The sequence below is a fragment of the Podarcis bocagei genome, assembly GCF_964188305.1.
Source record: "Podarcis bocagei genome assembly, chromosome: 1".
Lineage (NCBI taxonomy): Eukaryota > Metazoa > Chordata > Lepidosauria > Squamata > Lacertidae > Podarcis > Podarcis bocagei.
The window spans coordinates 89002749-89022387 of record NC_138125.1 but is presented as its reverse complement, the minus strand read 5'-3'; the positions used below and the strand labels follow the sequence as shown (position 1 = coordinate 89022387).

The 19639-nt window shown below is 46.1% G+C and overlaps 1 protein-coding gene across 2 annotated transcripts; it reads left to right on the top strand.

Moving 5' to 3' along the window:
- The first annotated feature begins 95 nt into the window (after positions 1–95).
- Positions 96–19515, top strand: STK36 (serine/threonine kinase 36). Of its 2 annotated transcripts, none has more exons than XM_081201436.1 (27): positions 96–299; positions 1106–1220; positions 1452–1592; positions 2137–2214; positions 3204–3334; positions 3421–3670; positions 4508–4601; positions 4716–4885; positions 4981–5177; positions 5823–5937; positions 6042–6185; positions 6670–6849; positions 7666–7763; positions 8105–8210; positions 8716–8857; positions 9523–9650; positions 10130–10234; positions 10408–10503; positions 10973–11067; positions 11832–11895; positions 12356–12466; positions 12604–12678; positions 13895–14066; positions 14310–14457; positions 15867–16026; positions 16543–17286; positions 18648–19515. In XM_081201436.1, exons 2-27 carry the CDS (start codon positions 1137–1139, stop codon positions 18792–18794), a joined length of 3975 nt encoding a protein of 1324 aa, XP_081057562.1. In that variant the 5' UTR covers positions 96–299; positions 1106–1136; the 3' UTR covers positions 18795–19515. The 2 variants fall into 2 exon arrangements, with proteins under 2 accessions (XP_081057562.1, XP_081057561.1); XM_081201435.1 differs by having other exon boundaries at positions 96–353.
- Positions 19516–19639: the final 124 nt, after the last annotated feature.

Below are 19639 nucleotides of genomic sequence, written 5' to 3'. Positions count from 1 at the left end.
GGGTTGCTAGGCAACAGCCGGGAGACGCCGTTGCGCGGGGCCTGCGCTGATAACCAGCCTCCGTCCGCCCCGCCCCGCCCTACTCTCGAGCCGCCGGGTTCCAACGGCCCCCGCCGGGGCTCAGCGCAGCAAAGGCTTTGTCAGACGGGGCGGGTGGGACGCGGGTGCTTCTGTCCTTCCTCTGGATTGACCTGGAAGGAGGAGGCTGAGGCGAAGGAGCCGGTGTCGGGCTGCAGCGCACAGCCCGACCTTGTGTGCATTTCTCTGCCCCATTTCACTTTTGCGGAGCTTACTCCTAAGTAAGTGGGAGTAGGATCGTCGCCTTAGGAGGCTCCTCAAGACGCCGTGGCCGGGTGAGGACTTTATACAGTATAGCAAAAGGGATTCGGAGAGTTGTGCAGGCAAGAAGATGGCTAAAAAGACTGTGTGTGTTGATGGACTCCTGATGGGCACTTTGGACCAGGGGTGCCTTAACTTTTTTCTTGGGAAGCATTAAAAACATGCCTTGCATTGGCTTCTTTTCCGGTGAAGGTGCTTGCTCAAATTAATTTTATTATGAGACTGTCCCTGAAATATTTGGATGGTCATGGATGGCTCTGTTATATCCTAATGTCCTGGAACTTGCATGCTTTATTGGTGGCTAAGTGAATGGTTTTACAGCATTGCAAGGACTTGATATCTCCTCCAATAGCTCCTTGGTTGGAGAGCTTTCTTGTCATGCATCTCATGCATTTTGCCTGGAGATGCAAAAAGTACAACTATTCTGAGATCTGGGACCCCTCTTTGGAGCTGTTTGCCTGATATGCATGTCATACTGGCTTTGCCAGAGTCTATTTCCCTTTCCCCAACCTTTTCTGACTGCTTCGTTCCCTTTTTTCTTTTTGATTCTTGGTTTTGACCACACATGCATGATTTGTATGCTTATTTTGCATTTTTCTGTTGTGAACAGCCTTGGGATCTTCAGATGAAGGGAGGTATACAAATATAATAAATAATAATAATAACATTGCAAAATGGTATTGTGAATTGACATGCTTTGCCATTGTGCTTACATTTTTCATTTACTGTTCGTGTTTCGCTTAATCTCTTGTCTCTGCCCTTTCAGATTAATACCCACCCCTCCCCACATTCCCATCATGGAGAAGTATCATGTCTTGGAGATGATTGGCGAAGGCTCTTTTGGAAGAGTGTACAAGGGGCGTCGCAAATACAGTGCACAGGTAAGAGCACAAGGGAACAGGGCAGAGTGCACAAGGGAATGGGGATGGACCTCATCAACAGGCAAGAGAGTTAATTTAGGGAGATTTGTTTCCAAAGATTGCTATATAAGAAGTCTGCTCCTGAGCCTGCAGTGGTCATTGTTTCACAATGAGTTTTTCAGGGACAGACAGAGGGGAAAGTAGTGTATGACACATTTCCAGCCTTTTAAAATAATAATAATTTTTTGGCAGGTGGTGGCCTTGAAGTTTATCCCTAAAGTGGGTCGCTCACAGAAAGAGCTGAAGAATTTGCAGCGAGAGATTGAGATCATGAGGGGGCTTCATCATCCCAACATTGTCCAGATGCTTGACAGTTTTGAGACTGATAAAGAGGTAAAGGACTTGCTGGGAGTCCTTTTTAAGTGTGGGAGGTGAAGAAGAAAATGGTGTCTTCCTGGCTCTGTGGAAAGTCCCCCAAGAAGCAGAAAGGCCTGAAAACGGCTACATTTTGTTTGATGAAGTTTAGGTTATATGGTGTTCTCCAGATGTCCCAATGAGTACCTAGGAGGAGTGAACTAAAATTTAGCCATTTTGGTAACAGCTATCTAAATTACACATCTTGTCTGTAGAAGTGTGGATTGCCACATCAAGCCTATTGGTTCATGAGGCTGCATCAGGTAATTAGCCTGCCAAGACCAATCAGCAGAATGACATTATCCAAAGAATGTCCCAACACACTTAGAGTTTGGAGCTCTCTATAGGGACCTTCATCAAATAAAAATGTGTTGGTAGCTGCTGCACACTCTTCTTTTGATGGTGGTTTCCTGTTGGCTTCAAACATTACAGAGAGCTTAGTCATACTCTCATTCCCTACCCACAAGTGTCCCACCTTTGAAAATGTTCTCATTGGCATTCTGGTCTTGTTTATCTCCTTTAGGTTGTAGTAGTGACAGATTATGCTGAAGGGGAGCTTTTTCAGATCCTTGAGGATGATGGGAACTTGCCTGAGGAGCAGGTAACTATGACCAGAAGAGTAAGTGGGGATTCAGTGTGATGAATGACTCCAGGAATGGGAGAGTAGCTGGAGTCTGGGTAGGTGTCAGTCTCTGCTAGGCCATAAACCCTCCAGCTGTGTACTTTGACATGAACCTGTTACATCTCCTGGAATAGTGACTGAGGTGCTTACAAGACAGTCCCAATCTTTAAAAAGATGATCTGAGAAACTAGAGACCCATCCCTCTGAATTTGATACCAGGGATGATATTAGAACAGATTAAATCAAGGAAAGGTTTAAGGAAGTTGGTACTGTATGTCTTTATTAATTTTTTTAACCAGTTTATATATTGCTCAAACTGGAATATCAAAAGTGGTGTATGGTACAATATAAAAACACAATAAACCATAAAACATTACAAACTCAGTATAAAATTCACCATGATTAGTAATAAGAAGATAGGAAGCTGCCTTGAGTCAAACCATTAGTCCATCTAGCTCAGTTATGTCTGCTTTGACTGGCAGTGACTCTCCAGTGTTTTAGACAAGGGACATTGCCAGCCCTATCTAGAGATGCTGAGGATTGAACCTGGGACCTTCTGTATGCAAAGCTCTACCACTGAGTTACAGCCCTTATCCTAAATAAATAAGAATATCTGGAGTCACACTTCAAGTGATGCCTGAGTGAACATATGTGTTTTGAACTAGTGTTGAATCTGGAGAAAAGAAGTCTAGCAGCAGATGGACATGATTGCAGTCTTCAAATACCTGAAGAGTACATAGAAGAGTGGAAATGCTTGCTCTCTGCTGCCCTCAAGGATAAAAATAGATCTAATTGTCTTAGGATAATACAAGTAGATTTCTGTGTGTTGGGGAAGGACTTGTGATTCACATTTGAGGGGCATCGGCAAAGATAACAAAAAGGAATGGAAGTTTTATGCTGGAGATGTGGAGCATCCCTACAGGATTAAATAGGCTTTGCAAAGTATCAGGGTTGTCATTTTCTTTCAGGTGCAAGATATTGCCTCTCAGTTGGTTTCAGCGCTCTATTATCTGCATTCCCACCGAATCTTGCACCGTGACATGAAACCCCAAAACATCCTTCTTGGGAAAGGAGGAGTGATCAAGCTCTGTGACTTTGGGTAGGTACGTTAAGAACTGATCTCCCCAACCAATCTCTGGTCTCATTACTGAAAGGTCTCAGTTGTCTTCTTTCTTTCCTGGGAAGGTTTGCCCGTGCAATGAGTATTCACACCATGGTGCTGACATCTATAAAAGGCACTCCACTGTATATGGCGCCTGAGCTAGTGGAAGAGAAACCCTATGACCACACAGCTGACCTCTGGTCAGTGGGATGCATTCTGTATGAGCTGTGTGTGGGGACACCACCCTTCTACACCAACAGCATCTTCCAGTTGGTGAGCTTGATCATCAAGGACCCCATCAAGTGGCCAAAAAACATGAGCCCCAACTTCAAGGTAACTGTACTTAAATGCCGTCCACACTCCATCCAATGATCTCAGGGCAGGTTTAGATGCATTGCTTCTTTAGTCTCATTTGATCAACACACAAGAGCCCTGTAAGGTAGATTGCCCTGCTAAGGGCCATAAGAGATATATTTTGCTCTAGAAGCTTATACATTCGGGTTTCCCATGACTCAAACTCAGCTATCTGTATCTCTGGCATTACACTGTATGTATCTATGGTTTGAGTTTGTTCTCTCCTTGGAAGCTTGAACACCTTAGATTTTGTTCACTCACGCCACTTGGCCTCTTTCACACTGTTGGTGTGTATGTCTGAAAGGTAGAAATACAGTTTTTAAATGCATTCTCCAATCCTTATCCTACCCCACTGCCTGTGGGGATTAGACTGGGATGAGTGTACTTGCTAAGGCAGGGATGCCCCCCAATAATTTTGACTGCATCAGCCACAGCCAGCATGGCCAGTGGTTACGGAAATGTTGTCCAACATGTCTGAAGGACACCACATTGCTACATCTGTGCCAAAGAATGTAGTTCTGTGTGCAAACATGTTTTGGTGGTATTGGGGCCACCAGGTTTCTTTCTTAAGGCAGAATATGCAGCCATGTTTGCAAGACTTTTTTCAGTAATCTTCAGAGCTAGAAACTGAAAAATGAAAAAAATGGGAACATTCTGGAAAATGTGCTTTTTGTATGCATGGATTGAATAGACTCTTCCCACAGCGACCAAGGAATTTCATTGGCTCCAAGGTTTTCCTTGTAAAACTAGCAGCTGGGGTTATAGACTATAAGTAGTGTGAGGACGTGCAAGTGACCATCTCTCATTACTGTGTAGAGCTTCTTGCAAGGCCTGTTGATGAAAGACCCTCGGCAGCGCCTGTCCTGGCCAGAACTACTCTATCACCCCTTCATTGCAGGGCGGGTCACTGGTGAGTACCAGCTGCCATGCTTACTTGCAATTTCCTCCCATCTGGCTCCTGCATCTGCCTTTCCTTACAGAGCCCAATTCAAGCAAGCCCAGTCACCGACCTTCTCTTTTGCAGTAATTGATGACACAGCGGATCAAGGCATTACCAACCCTTTCACCAGCAAACTGCCTCCTGAACTGCAGGCCCTGAAAGAGCAGCAGACACACTCGCTGGCCCCTCACAGTGGCCAGTCAAAGATCTTGAGGAAAGCACGGCAGAAGATGGCCCAGGAGGCTCGGAGAAAGGTGAGAGGCAGGTAGTACCATTGCTGGCAAGGCGACTTACAGTATGGTGGGGTCCAGTCCATTACAATCTTCCTGTGTTGCTTGACTTCTTACAGGAGATGGGGAAATCCAGGGCTTCGTTTAAGGAAGAAACCCCCAAGGGGGTCCAGAGCCACACACGCAAAGCCTGCCTTGCTCAGACAGATCCCAGAGAAGTGAATCGGGCAGCTCCTGGCACTGGAGAAGAGAGGCACCCTAGCCTTGGAGGAAAGGGAATGGAGTGGGAGCAAAAGGAATCTTCCCCCACACCTCGGTGAGAAGAAGGAGTTGAAATGCATTTATTTTGTTGGGAATGTGGTATATGATACACGTGCAAGGGAAGTGTGGCTCTAAAGCTGGCAGTACCAGACACCACACAGAATCAGAGTAAGGTCCAAATCTTTTACTGCTGTAGAAGTCATAGGCTCAGCAAAACAGCTCTGGACAAAGTTATACATAGAAACGTAAGTTCCAGCCTGCAGGATTTTCAGATAGAGATACTGTTGCTCTAAGTAATACCAAATGACCAAGACAACACTGGAAACAACTGAATTAGCTGACATATATATGTCCCAGCTTCTGCCAACCTAGCAGTTTGAAAGCATACCATTGTGAGTAGATAAATAGGTATTGCTGCGGTGGGAAGGTAAATGGCATTTCTGTGCTCTCTGGCACTCTTAATGGTGTCCCGTTGCACCAGAAGCGATTTACCGGTAGTCATGCTGGCCACATGACCTGGAAAGCTGTCTACGGACAAACACTGGCTCTCTCGGCCTGAAAGTGAGATGAGTGCTGCACTCCATTTGACTGGACTTAACCGTCCAGGGGTCCTTTACAAGAGAAAACCAAAGCTGGGGTGAGAACATTTCATTGCTGTGTAGCCTGCCTTCAGCCTCTCATCCCTCTTCTTTGTGGACAGAGAGAATCGGATCACACAGGATTACGAACAGGAATTCCCAGAGCTGAGGCCAGAAAGTGGCAGAGCAGAAGCACGTGGCAGACGCAGCATTGACACCGTGGATCTGGAGACTGAGGTGAGCGCATGGCCAGGTACCACAGTCATTTGCATAGTTGCAAGGAAGTACTTTCTTGGCTTTCTGGTGGTGGTGGTCCTCACTGACTCACTCTTGCCTCTTAGGAGATGGATAGCGATGAAGAGTGGCAGTACTTGATAGATGCCACAGATCCTGCCCATGTGCAGCTGAGTGCCCCACTGAGCCTTCTGGGAGACTCTGCTTTTGTGCAGCGCATCCATGCCCGACTCAAGGATTCTGGTCGGCAGGTGAGTTGTAGGGAAGGGCTAAACACACACACACACGTTATGTTTGCTGTATGCTGGGTATGTCCTTCAGAAGCTAAGCGAGATTTCCTACAGAGAGAAGAGGAAAGAAACTGGTGGAAACTTGTTGAATTCCTTTGGTAGTTTTGGCCTTTCAGCTAGTACATGATGAGCCATGTACATAGAGACTAGGGATAGCTTGGAAAGATGGAGACTCTTAAGACTTGACAGGGCATAGAGGTCTTATAAAAAGGTGTGGATCCTAGAAAGGAAGCTGGGCATGTCATTAACTCTTTAGTTGGGAGCAACATCTCATGGATGAATTTTGGGATGGCAAGAGTGTGCTGTGATGCTGTTGAAGACAGAGTGACTGTGGAATCAGTAGTTTGTATGGTGTTTCTAGAGCACTTTAGGCATTGGTGTGGGGAAGGTCTGTATGGGGAAGAGTTGTATGTCCTATGTACATTTACCCCTTTTCCTTATACAGGTGCTGGAGGGAATGCTGGAGGGAGCTTCCCATCTTCGCCCTGCCCTCCATGTTATTGGCAACTTGTTAGGTACCCGCTGTGACACGGAGCTGTTGTACAACTTCTGCAGTGACACAGGATTATCCCACTTCCTTGTGGAGCTAGCGGGCAGTATCCTGGAGAGTATCAACATCAAGCAGGTAGAGAAGAGGCATTCACCAAAACTGGGGGTAGCCAACGTGGTGCCCTCCAGATGCTTTGGACTACAACTCCCTCCCTCCCAGCATGGCCAATGGTCAGGGATGATGACCACATTATCTGGAGGACACCATGTCGGGTACTTGCATTTTCAAGAGTTAAAGCATCTAGGTGTATAGCAGGCTGTTATTTGGACCTTTTTCTTATTGGACTATAATCCAAACTAAGCATATAGTATTTGGATTTTTTTTAAAAAAGAAGGTTCATTATGTAAAAGTATTTAACTTGCACAAGGTTAAAAGCACTGTTAGATTGTTCTGCAGAATCTGGGATATTTTGACAAGAATCATAAGCAGCTAGGAAGAAGAGGAGGTATGAATGGCGGACAAGGGGCTAAGAACCGAGGGCTTGGCTGAGTAACTTTATCACCTGATTGCTTGAAACCTCCAGGGTGTCTGACCTTACCACAGCTGATACCAGCATGTTTAACATGTATCTGGATAACTGGGAACTAAAAACATTTATTGGTGAGATTATTTAAAAGCCTCATTCTTTGATCCCAAATTTTGTGCTGCATGGAGTTTACACTGTAATGGAAAACAGTCTTTCTTCTACAGATTCTGTGAATCTGTACAAAGGTTAAATTTGGCACAGAATTCAACCCACTTTACTCAGAACTCTGTTAGTTTCCTTCTCCTCCCATTCTTCTTACCTTGGCAGATGATTCCCGTAGTTCTTGATTACTGGTTCTTTCTATGGGGCACCCAACCAGGTGGAATCCAGCCCCAAGAACACATACCTCTCTCTCTATCCCACAGCAGCCCTGGTACATCACCCTACTGATAGACTTAATCACTGTCCTGTCAGCCTACTTTGCCAGTGATTTCAACCGACAGCAGAGTGGAAAGAAGCAAAGGTAAGACACTTTCATGGCAGATGAAATATGAAGGTGAATTATGCTATGTTGTCAGCAGTATGGGAGTAGGCAAAATTAAAGCACAGTGTGCATGAATACAGTAAATACCAAAAAGAAGCAGTTTCATTCCACACACTGATGCCTTGTGCCAGTATTTAGTCTGAGAACTGGAAATGGCATATAATGTCCCTAGTTACCTGTCATCATACAGGTTCTGAGCATTACACAATTATACAGTACTGGCCAAAAAAAGAGGGAATCTGAGTGCCTGTGTTGAGCTCACTGCCATGTTTCAAGACTAAGCTTCTATGTCAAACCTATAAACACAGATACTTCTCTAGTTTGCAGGCATTCCACAGTTCTGCCAGTCACTTCCTTGCCCTGTTACCTGCACTGCTGGTTCAGCCCACAGACCAAGAGAGCAGGCTGCGAGAACAAAGCCTGATGGTAAGGGTCCCTTTGAAGCCTCCTATCTCCTGGTCTACTCATCTCCATCTTGTCTCAGTCTCTCTCCCTCTCCCTTCAGCATCCTTTTAATGTTCAATGCTCAATTTAATTTCATTAAATTTAATTTAAGGGAAACTATATTAAATTTAATTCAGTTTTCTTCTCAATTTAATGTTCACTTCTCCCTGCCTACCCCTGGAACCTGTGTGTTTTAAGGCTTGGGACAGAAATGGGTTCCAACCCAGAGTTTGACTTTTTCAAAGATGAGGAGCAGCTATTGTTCCTACATCCCAAAATATATAACATATTTGTAGTACATTCATTTCTGTGCCCTCTTTTGTCTTTGGCTACGTACAGCATAGCATATGGCTTCTGGAAGGTTGCCCAGAAGGGAATGCGGGCCTCAGGTTGAAAAAGTCTCCCCACTCTTGCTCTAGGCTCCCCACAACTCCCAGACCTATACTATCCTCACTGCAACAGCATCCCTTGTCTCTTATCCTTACAGTGCTTCGCCCACTTGTGTGAGAGCATGGATTGTGCCTGCCCATCCATCTCCATTCCCTTTTACACCAGCTTGTTTGAGGAGCATCACCGCCTTCTGGATGTGCTCTGCCATGGGGCTAGCTGTAAGCAGCCAGCTCAGGAAGGTAACAAATGCTGTGGCGAATGTGCCCATCTGACTGCATTTGGGGATAATGCAAAATGCCTCCTGATTCCAGACTAAACATCTGAAAGAACTTTCCAACAGTAGGAGCTGTTCAACAGTGGAGTGGTCTCTCTTGGGAGGTTGTGGACTCTCCTTCCTTGGAGGTTTTTAAGCAGAGGTTGGATGGTCATCTGTCATGGATGCTTTAGTTGAGATTCCTGTATTGCAGGGGGTTGGACTAGATGAACCTTGGGGTCCCTTCCAACTCTACAATTCTATGAGAACAGGCCTTTTCAGTGGTGGCTGCCTAATTATGGAGTGCTCTGCCCAGAGAGGCAATCCTAGTGTCATCTCTATTTTTATGCACCAGGCAAAAATGTTTCTTTTACCCAGGCTTTTCACTCTTAGTTTGATGGTTTAAAGGTAGGATGGATGTAGTAGACCTCCCTTTTATATGGAGGATGCATTTTTAGGTTTTTATTCTGTTTTAGTTTTAATATTTGTATTATTCTTGTAAGTTGCTTTGGGTCCACTTTGAGCAAAAAAGTGACAAATAAAAGTAGACAATAATAGATAATATCACTGTAAGTGGCATTTCTGTTCCACTTCCAGTTGGTGTATTTAACCTCACTTGGTGTATTCTGTTTGCTCCCCAACCCCCAACAGTGTTCCCCAAAGAAGCAAAGGCAGCGCAAGAGTGGAGTGAACACTTGGCAGTTGCCTCTACTGCAGCCCTAGCTGCATCCTGCGGCATCCCAGGAGGGCACAACACATGTCATAAGGCCAAAAAGCAGGTGGGAGTTTTATTGGCATTTATGTTTCTGACGCGGGTGGTGCTGTGGGTAAAACCTCAGTGCCTAGGACTTGCCGATCGAATGGTCGGCAGTTCGAATCCCCGCGGCGGGGTGCGCTCCCGTCTTTTGGTCCCAGCGCCTGCCAACCTAGCAGTTCGAAAGCACCTCTGGGTGCAAGTAGATAAATAGGGACCGCTTACCAGCGGGAAGGTAAATGGCGTTCCGTGTGCTGCGCTGGCTCGCCAGATGCAGCTTGTCACGCTGGCCACGTGACCCAGAAGTGTCTGCGGACAGCGCTGGCTCCCGGCTTATAGAGTGAGATGAGCGCACAACCCTAGAGTCTGTCAAGACTGGCCCGAATGGGCAGGAGTACCTTTACCTTTACCTTTATGTTTCTGAGAGGTTGGCTATATAGCTCCCTCAAGTGGTGGAAACTGATAATGGTGTTAGCACTGAAGGCTAAGGAATTTCCATTGCAGATCTCTCAGCAAGTAGCCGAGAAGCTCATTGAGAAAGATAATGACCTGCTGCCAAGTCTTCTCTCAGGAATTGAGCGCTCTGCCTCTTCGCTCAATGGGATGAAGGTAACGCGTCTCCCCATGTTCCTTTTGCTTCTCTGGGAGTCGGGGAATTGGTGCCCAGGGCATCTTATCCTTGGAGGCAACATGCCTTAATGCATTCCCTTTTCCCTCCTCACTTGGGAAGAAAGTGATGATGCCTCGGTGGTCTGACCTTGCTTTGCATTTCCATCACCCAGGTCCTGTATGCCTGTTGCCATGTCAGTCTGACTCTGTGCCACCGCTTAGCAACTCCAGAAAGGCTGAGTTCCCTGATTTGTGCCCTGCAAGGCAAGGTATTTTTTTATTCTGAAACTGCAAAGAGAACTGCCCCATCATGAGCACATACAAAGTCTCAGCTCTAAGGAGGTGGGGTGGGGGAGAAAGGAAGCTGCCTCTTACCAGGTCAAACTATTTTTCCATCTGATATTGTCTACTCTGACTGGAAGTGTCTTTCCCTGGTCTTAATCAGGGGGTCTTTCTCGTCAACCTACTCCCTGATCCTTTTTTAACTGGATATGCTGGGGTTTGAGAGTTAATGAGCAAGGAACTGAAAACTGTATCAGGGAAAGGATGGTGTGGAAACAGGAGAGGTGTTCCAACATGATTGACATGGGCAGGGGAGGGGCACTGAGATAACCATGGTTTTAGAGCAAAACATTATGAGAGGAACATTGGATAGCTTCTCTTAGGAGTGGATATGGGATGGAAAGGTGATGGTTTGTGGGGCCAGTGTTTCAGGACTGAGCCTTGTCTCTTTGAAAGGTCCCACTGACTGAAGTGGCACAAGTACAGGCAGCTGAAGCCTCACTGAGACTCTTCTCCCTCCTGCTCCTCCAGCTACAGATCCTCCCACCTCAGTAAGTGTTGTCGCTTTGGCACCATTCATATTCTTGCCTTGACTGCTTGGGAACAAGGGAAAAGGCTCTCAGAGACTTAACTTGAGTGGTGTGGATTGGCAAGAAGTAAGGAGAGTCAGTGCTAAAATGGGGAGGCACTTGACAAAAAAGGGAAACTGATCTGCAGTTCTCCAGAAATGTCCAACACAACCCTGGTTTTGAGGGATATGCCCCATCGCAAAACGTGCCAGTCCAAGAGATGTTTTGCAGGAAGATGTGCAGTGGTGCTTCACTGTGCTCTGTAAGCAGATACATCCCTCCCACTTCGCTCTTTTAATGTTTGCTGTAGCTGCCCTAAACTCAGGAGCAGCTTGACCAGAGTGGGGCCCAGTAGCAATAGCCTCCCAGCTATTTACACAGAGTATACATAAGGAGAGAGCTGGCACCTGTGTTAAGGACTAGCCTTCTGGTGACTGTAAGCTGTGTCGAACTGATGGTTTCTTAGTCTGAAGCAGAAACTACCCAGCAGTGAGCAACAATGCTGCCAAGAGTTTTCTTGATGTTTAGAAAATGAAATTACTGGTTTTTAGGATTCCACTGAATCTGCTACATGACATAACCACATTTTTGAGCCACAGTGCAGCCCCAGCCTTAGTTTTTGGCTGCCGTTCCTTTTTCAGGCACACACTTAAGTGTCTGGCAGGTATTGCTAGCTTTAAAGATGAGGGCCTTGGCATTTGTTGCTTCATCCTTCTAATGCTGCTATTTCTTTGATTGTGGTTTAGGTCTGAAATAGTGCTGAAGGAAGCCGTGGCTCTTTTCAACCATGCAACAGCTACCTCTGTTCTAGTGAGTAATCTCTACTCCGGGGTAGAGTTTAGAACTGTCCATATAGATTCTTTTACCCCATATGTGTAATCTGATTGTCAGTAGCCCCAGCTCACGAGAAACTCTTCCACACTGCACCCGATGGCGAGTGATGGATTCTCACTAAGGTCAAGGAAAAGACCAAACAGTTATCTTCCCTCACACAGTTGGAGGTATTGTAGACAGAGCTTCACAAGCTGTGAAAAAGAGGTATCCCACTGTTCCCACAAATGTGTACTAGATACTTCTGGACTGCAAAGAAATGGTCTGTCTGTTACCTTGTCATACCAGAGGTATCGGGATTGGACTTCTGTAGACTATGAAGGAGAAAGCAGCATTGCCATTCCTGCGGGGAGTCTAATAACTAGATTTGCATCCAGTGCATGTAAAGAAGGCATTCTGGCCATTCCTGCACACAGAGGGGTCTCTCTGTCTTATGCAGAGTGCTGCAGGATTGCTGCTGACATACTTCATTCAAAATGGCGCTGCTGTGATGATCAGGCAAGAGGAAGCCCTGGCCATTATAGCTACTGTCTTCACAGAACCTGCGGAGGTAAGAAACCAGCTCCAGACAGACAGGGGCAAATCAGGACACATAGGCCACTGGCTGTGTCATGCTTGTCATGCCATATAGTGGCTGACTTTGAGGTCACTGTCTCAGGTCTAGTCCTTTCTCTTGGTGTCTTTCAGCTATGCCTGCCACCTCCCATGGGAGCTGGCTTCTATGATGGGCTCCTGCTCTTGATACTGCAGCTATTAAGCCAGGTATGACTTCATGCCCCACCAAGCAGCTTCCTTGCATTCTCTAGCATTGGCCAACCTGGTGACCTCCAGATGTTGCTAGATTGTAGCTCCCATCAGCCCCAGCCAGCATGTGGTCCCACAGACAGTTATGGTCTAACATCTGGGGGCACCTAGTTGGCAAAGGCTGCTCAAGAGGATGCACACAAATGATCCAGGAGGTATTAGGGAAAGTATTTACTGTTAGGTGAAGCAGAATGGGGTAGGGTAAGAAATGGCTTGCTTAATTCTGCCAAGGCCATGTGTAGCCCCTCAGCTCTTGGCAGTAGGGAACTGGCTCTCATCCCGGTGCTGTCCTGTCTGTTCATGGATTTCCTTGGAGGTTGCCCTATCCACAACTGGAAGGGCCACTTTAGGCCTTCCCCAACCCGGCATCCTCAATGTTTTGGGCCACAATTGCCACCACCCCAACCATTTTCTAATCTACACTTAACTGGGGGTGATGGGAGGCAGAGTTCCAAACATCTGGAGGGCACCAGGTTGGGTAACACTGAGATAGAGAAAGACAGCACAGTCTAGAATTGGACCTAAACAACCCAGTTTGCTAACATAGTTATACAGATATGATAATTTCCAAGCATATTTTCTGGCTAGGTGGCTCAGTTCTTTCTATAGAATTTGAAAGTTAAAAAAATTACTGTTGAGGACATTGCACTATTCTTATCTACAATTTGCTGTGTATGTATATTTGTGTGTGTGAAGAAACTCCAGCCAAATTCTCACCTATAGCCACCTGCATATTACCACATTGTTTTTTCCTCTTATGGACTAGAAGTTTGCTTCCACCCAAGGAAAATATATTGTGATAGCTTAAATGTAATAAAACAAAAGCAGAATCTTAGGATTCTGCAGGATTGACTCTGTTCCATCTTTGAAAATATATGTTGCAGTTTGTGGTGATGAAGACCTTAAATTCCCTAGCAAAATGGGGAGGGCAGTTAAGTCCCTGCCCTTTCTGGGCATATCAGCTGAGTTTTGTGCAGCAATTCATCTTAGTGGACACCCAGCTTACTGCTTTTTAGATACAGGTGGGAAGAGAGGTCCAGTCAGAAAGGGTTTAGGTCTGTCAGGCTACATGGAATTAAGGTGTCTCCGATGAGCCAAATCCCTGAGCTGCAATGCAGAATAGGGTGTTTAGGCTCCCATCTCACTGCTCTGGGGCTTGTTCCTCTTCTGTCAGGGAGATGCAGCAGTAGTGCGGGAGTTTGCTACCTCCGAACTCTGGGGCATCGTGTGGCATCGCTTTGCCATGGTGCTCCACTTGACTTCTCAGGAGCCAGTGATGGAAGGAGACACCCCGAGAGCTGGCCAGCAGGCACCAGAGCCATACTGGAACCTCATCTCACCACAAGGTACAAAGTGGCTTTCCTTTAGTAAGAACCACCCCAAATTGCCTCTTGGGCGTCTCCTCTTGCTATTTACGTGTCAGAAGACAGAGCTGAGGAGGTTCGTCTTGGTGAGGCTGTATATAAGGATGCTCACAGTCTTTCCATGGTGCCAGGCCTGGTTCTGGCAGTCACCTCTCCGATTGGGAAAGGCAAGGAGACATTGAATAGGTGGCTAAGGGGTACTCACTCGTGCTTTCCCTGCTGTAGGAACCTTGCTCTTCCTCAGCTTAGCCCTCTTCATCTTCACACGAGAGCCTCACCAGTGCCTTCTCCAGCTGGGCCAGCCCAATGGGGTCATGATGGCAACCCTGAGCAAGCTGCTTGAACCTGACTTCCTGACTTACTTGGCACAAACGTGAGTGATAAATCCGGGGCTGAGCTATAGAAGGAAGTAAACTAAATGCTGCTAGAGTGGGACGAGGGCAGGGGGCTGCTGCATAGAAACATACTTGTCATTTGCCCAAACACAGCACAGCAATACAGTCTCCCCCAAACCTGATTTTGGTCTAGCTCCTCCCCTTCTTACCAACTCCCATTTTCAGCAAGAAAGCTGCGCCAAGACGCAGAAGTGGATGATATGCAACCTTCTGTGTCCCTATGTTCAATCTCAGGAATGTTCCAGATACATGCAGCTGAATCTGGCTTTCTAACAACCTTTGTTTTTATATTAAAGATGAAGTTTTTAGGATTATACTTGTCTGTAAAGGTTTTTATTGAACAGGCCACTGGATTAGATTAGGTTAGAAAGAGGCACTAGTTGTGCTCTGCATATCTCCCAAACTCTCCTCAGTTTCAGCTTCTTATTATAGCATCCCTATATACCCCTTATTCCTTGCCCTTTTCCAAACTTCGCCAATGTATTTGATTCCTAATTCCAAAAATTACAGTCAAAATAAGGTGTGCACATTAAGCCTATTTCTGCTTTGGTATAACACAAAAAAGTTAAAGGACCCCTGACAGTTAAGTTCAGTCGCGAACAACTCTGGGGTCGCACCGCTCACCTCACTATAGTGGCCAAGGGAGCCGACGTTTGTCCACAGACAGTTTTTCTGGGTCATGTGGCCAGCATGACTAAGCCACTTCTGGTGAAACCAGAGCAGCGCACAGAAACGCTGTTTACCTTCCCGCCGGAGCGGTACCTATTTATCTACTTGCACTTTGATGTGTTTTCGAACTGCTAGGTTGGCAGGAGCTGGGACTGAGCAATGGGTGCTCACCTCATTGCGGGGATTCGAACCGCCAACCCTCTGATCAGCAAGCCCTAGGCTCAGTGGTTTAGACCACAGCGCTACCTGTGTCCTGCTTGGTGCAACATATCTATAAAAGAGCATATTTGCTTCTTTTATGAAAAACAGTGATTTGGCTCAGAGCAATTAACTTTTTGTTCAAGACATCCCTTAAAAGCAGCATGTAATGACTGAAGGCCAGGGCAGGGCAGATGGAATATAGAATGTTGCCTTATACCAAGTTAGACTGTCTACCTCATTTTTATTTATTGTCTACATTTGATAAGAGGCTCTCCAGGGTTTCAGACCGGAGTCTTCTTTTTCGGCCCCATATGGGGATTGAACCTGGGACATTTTGCATGCAAAATATGCATATTGAGCAACGAATCTCCCCTTACTGCTATTGTGGCATGGTTACTAATAGATATTGTTTCACTAGGCTGTTTCAGTCAAGCATCTGGAGTTTACTATTGCAGCCCAAATATACTTACAGCTGGAAGTTAATACTTCACTATGACGGCTTTGCTCCCTCTTCCAGGCAGATGCAAGAGGATGGTGACCCAGAGCTGGTGTCAGCTGTTGTGCTCCAAATTTGCCAGCTGTTCTGTTTCCCCTTTGCTCTGGACATGGACCCTGAAACTTTAGAGCTTATCACAACAGGTCTAAGGGACTCTGAAATCCCTGCACGGTTACTCCAGGTAAAGCTTTTCTCATGTTGGTCGTCTAAGCACTAGAAAAGTGAAGCCAGGGGGAAGGATCTTACCTCTCTTTCCCCACTTTCCCCAAGGATGCAGACTCTGCCTTAGCCAGACCAGTTGTCCTGCTCCACACAAAGCAATGCCTTTCATCCTGATTCATGGTGGTTGTGCTTATGTGGATACACTCAAAAAACTGCTTTTCATAAAATGAGGCACCAAATGCCTTTTTTGAAGCTGGTTGTAGGCTGGGGAAGGGATGGAAATGCCAGCCTCATAAAGACATAAGGGAATTTTTAGCCTTTATGGGAAACATTTTTAGAATGATAAAGGTTCAGAGTTATGTCCAACAAAGTTGTCCAGTTTGTGGAAAGACTACAAATAGATTTTGTGGCTAGGGTGAGGAAAGGAAGTTCCATTGCATAAGCAAAAGTTTTTGCACAAACACAACTTGTTGGTGCCAACTTCATACTGGTATGCACACTTTGAGACACTATTCTGCTTTTGCTTTCTTTGTAGGCCTGCATTCACCACCTTCCCTTCTCAGAGACAGAGTTGCCATTGAGTCTCCTGTGCCACTTGGTGCTGAGCGACGAGGGAGTCATTGAGCAGGTGGTGGGGGTGGCTGCCTCAAAGCATGCTGTTGCCTTCTTGTCTGCCATTTTGCTATCAGACCAAGTAGCCCTTACTGCAGACTTGCTCTCTCTGCTCACCCACATAGCCCGGGCCAGTCCAGCTCACTTGCCTTTCCTACAGAGACTCCTATGTGGTTCAGACTCTGCTTCCCAACCACTGAGCCACCTGCTGTGCCATCAAGAATGCCCGGTTCGTGCCAAAACTTGCAGCCTTTTGGGGAACTTGCTGCGCCACAGACAGGGGTTTCCTCAGGTTCTGCAGGACCAGATTGGGCTGCTGGAACATCTGCTGGAATGCCTTTCGGATGAGGACGAACATGTGCGACGCTCAGCCAGCTTTGCTGTTGGCAATGCAGCCTACCAGGCTGGTCCTCTTACTCCAGCCCTCAGCAAAGCAGTCCCCTGGGTTGTTCAGCTCCTGAGTGATCCTCAAGCCAAGACCCGCTGTAATGCAGCTTCAGCACTGGGCAACTTGGGCCGCCAGTCGGTGGAACTGGAGGATTTGCTGATCCAGAGCAGGGTACCTGGTCGTCTATTGGATGTGGCCTGCCATGATTCGCAACCAGCTGTGCAAGAGGCAGCACTCATTGCTCTTCGATCTATTGGCCAGCAGCCCAGGATCCACCAGGTATTAGTTCAGCAACTGTGGAGGGAAAAGACTCGGCCAGCTGAGGGCAGGCCCTAATAAACCAGCAGTCAGATTTATTGTGCTTCAGTTAATTCCTGACAATGCATAACGGAAGCCTTATTGCAAGGTTGCCTGCCATGGTTGTTGAGGATAATGAAGCTTTGCTTGCTGGTCAAGAATTGAGGTTTGTACATTGGTGCAAAAAAAAAAGACATTGGTAGGTTCTTGTTGGCGGGGGGTGGGGCGGGCTTGAGAGTTCATTGCTGCTATTAGCTGCCATATTCTCTTGACCCTTCCTTTCTATGAGAGAAGCACTTTACAAACAGTCAGTGTGTGATACCTGACTTGCTTTGCCATCTTAATAAGCAGTTATCAATATAACTCAACCTGTTCCATTCTTTCAAAAACAGTTGCACATAAGTGAGCTCCAAACTATCCCACCACTGGATTCTCAAGGAATAGATGTTTTTTCCATGATAACTTTCTGTTGGTTCAAAGTGTCTCTGAGCTTATATTAGGTCACCCACCAGTAGATCTCATTCTTCCTTTACCTAGTTACAATCATCACTTTTTATGTGTAAGGGTGGTATCCAATGCACTTGCTCTGTTAGTGCCAGGATTGGCATTTGTGCAATGGAACTCTCCTTGATTCTTGTGCACCTCAAACCTTCCCCAAATTTGCTTTGGATGGCTGTGGAAGCCCCGTAACAGACTTAGAGGGTATGCAGGGAGGAAGGGGAGTTACTTTGCACAGCCAAAAGGCCTTGCACTGACAGTACACTGAATACAACCCTAAGTTGCTAGTCCCCTTTCTATGAAAACATGACTGTGTTCCCCAAGAATCATAGAATTATAAAGTTGGAAGGCTCATCTAGCCCAACCCCCTACAATGCAGGAATCTCAACTAGATTGTATGTGACAAGTGGCCATCCAACCTCCGTTTAACAACTTCCAAGGAAGGAGAGTCCAACACCTTTCATGGGAGTCTGTTCGTTCCACTATTGAACAGCCCTGTCAGAATGACATCTTTCTCAGTACCAGACGTTGAAGATACACTGGAGTTATGAGGCTCTCTATAGAATCCTATTGCTGTGTTATTCACATTGAGGGAGTTACCATAATTACTCAAAAGGGGGCCTTGTTTTCAGTCCCATCCCCAACATAACATATTCCTCAATCAGCTGTGCATTACTTGCAGTAGATGGAAATCCCAACACAGTGTCCTGATAATGCGGAAGTGATGTTGGAGGCAGGATTAAAAACACAGGCCCTCTCTAAGTAATTGTGCTAATGCCCTACATAGCTTAGCACAATAGGCTATGCCAGGGCACAACATATATCTGTCCCAATCTCCTTTCCAGGTGCTGGTGTCACTCGGAGCAAGTGAAAAGTTGGAAGCACTTTCATGTAACAAACCTCAGACTAGTGCCTACAGCAGCCCACGGCCCTCATCATCAAGGCATTGTAAGAAATTGATCCACCTCCTGCAGCCTGCACACAGTGCCTGAGAATTCAAGAGGGTTCCAATGTGCTCTTCCTTCCAAACACCAGGTTTTGAGAACCATGGAGCTGAAATATGATTGCAGCTACTGTCTTGGAGTGGCCTTCGATATGCCAAAATGTCAAGAGCGTGCTAGTCTTTCTAGCTGAAGTTGGAAGTAGTTGGAAGTAGAACTCTGTTTTACATCATCTGAACAGAGGTGCCACAGTCCGCTGTTCAGATCCATTCACCATTTTCTTGCTATGAACCATCCACGGAAAAAGCCAAGCTGCTGTGTTCTCCTACCTAAACAAGACGTGTAGCTCATGTGTAGCAAAAACCTTAGCTCAGTGCACTCTACATTAAGTGCCTTGGGATACTGGTCTTTCATGAAGTTTTTTTTTCTGAGAATTTCTTCCTTTCCCCTTGAAGAAGAAGAGTGGACAGCCACAAGTCACCAAGCATTGCTACTTAAAAGTAGAAAGAGAACAGTGGCATCGCTGGCCAGAATAAAGTAGTACATCTTTTGCTTTGACTTTTGCAGGTTAAGTTGTGGGTCAGAAGGCAGGAAGCATTTTCAGTTTTTGATAGGAGTTATAGTATCCCCCCTGGAGCCTCTGATCAACTGTAATGGATTGCATGCATTATTTGTTTCAGTATTTCTTTGACTAGGACCCTGACCCAGTTGGTCTCTTGTTTTTTTATATTTAATAGTGTGCTTTTGTAATAAAACCTGGTTTGTTTTCTCACATGTTCCTCCATATGGATGTAGCCTAGAGGCAATTGGTGGAAGAGAGTTGAATCCCACCCAGAGGTCTTAAAAAATAAGTTGTGGGTGCAGAATGGCATCCTTTCATGCAACAGGACTCCCTC

Excerpts from the sequence above, each read along its gene's own strand:
- STK36 (XM_081201436.1), top strand. The coding sequence starts at position 1,137 with ATGGAGAAGTATCATGTCTTGGAGATGATTGGCGAAGGCTCTTTTGGA. Across the intron at positions 3,671-4,507 it reads ACATGAGCCCCAACTTCAAG|AGCTTCTTGCAAGGCCTGTT; the intron begins GTAACTGTACTT and ends ATTACTGTGTAG. Across the intron at positions 9,651-10,129 it reads GTCATAAGGCCAAAAAGCAG|ATCTCTCAGCAAGTAGCCGA; the intron begins GTGGGAGTTTTA and ends TTTCCATTGCAG.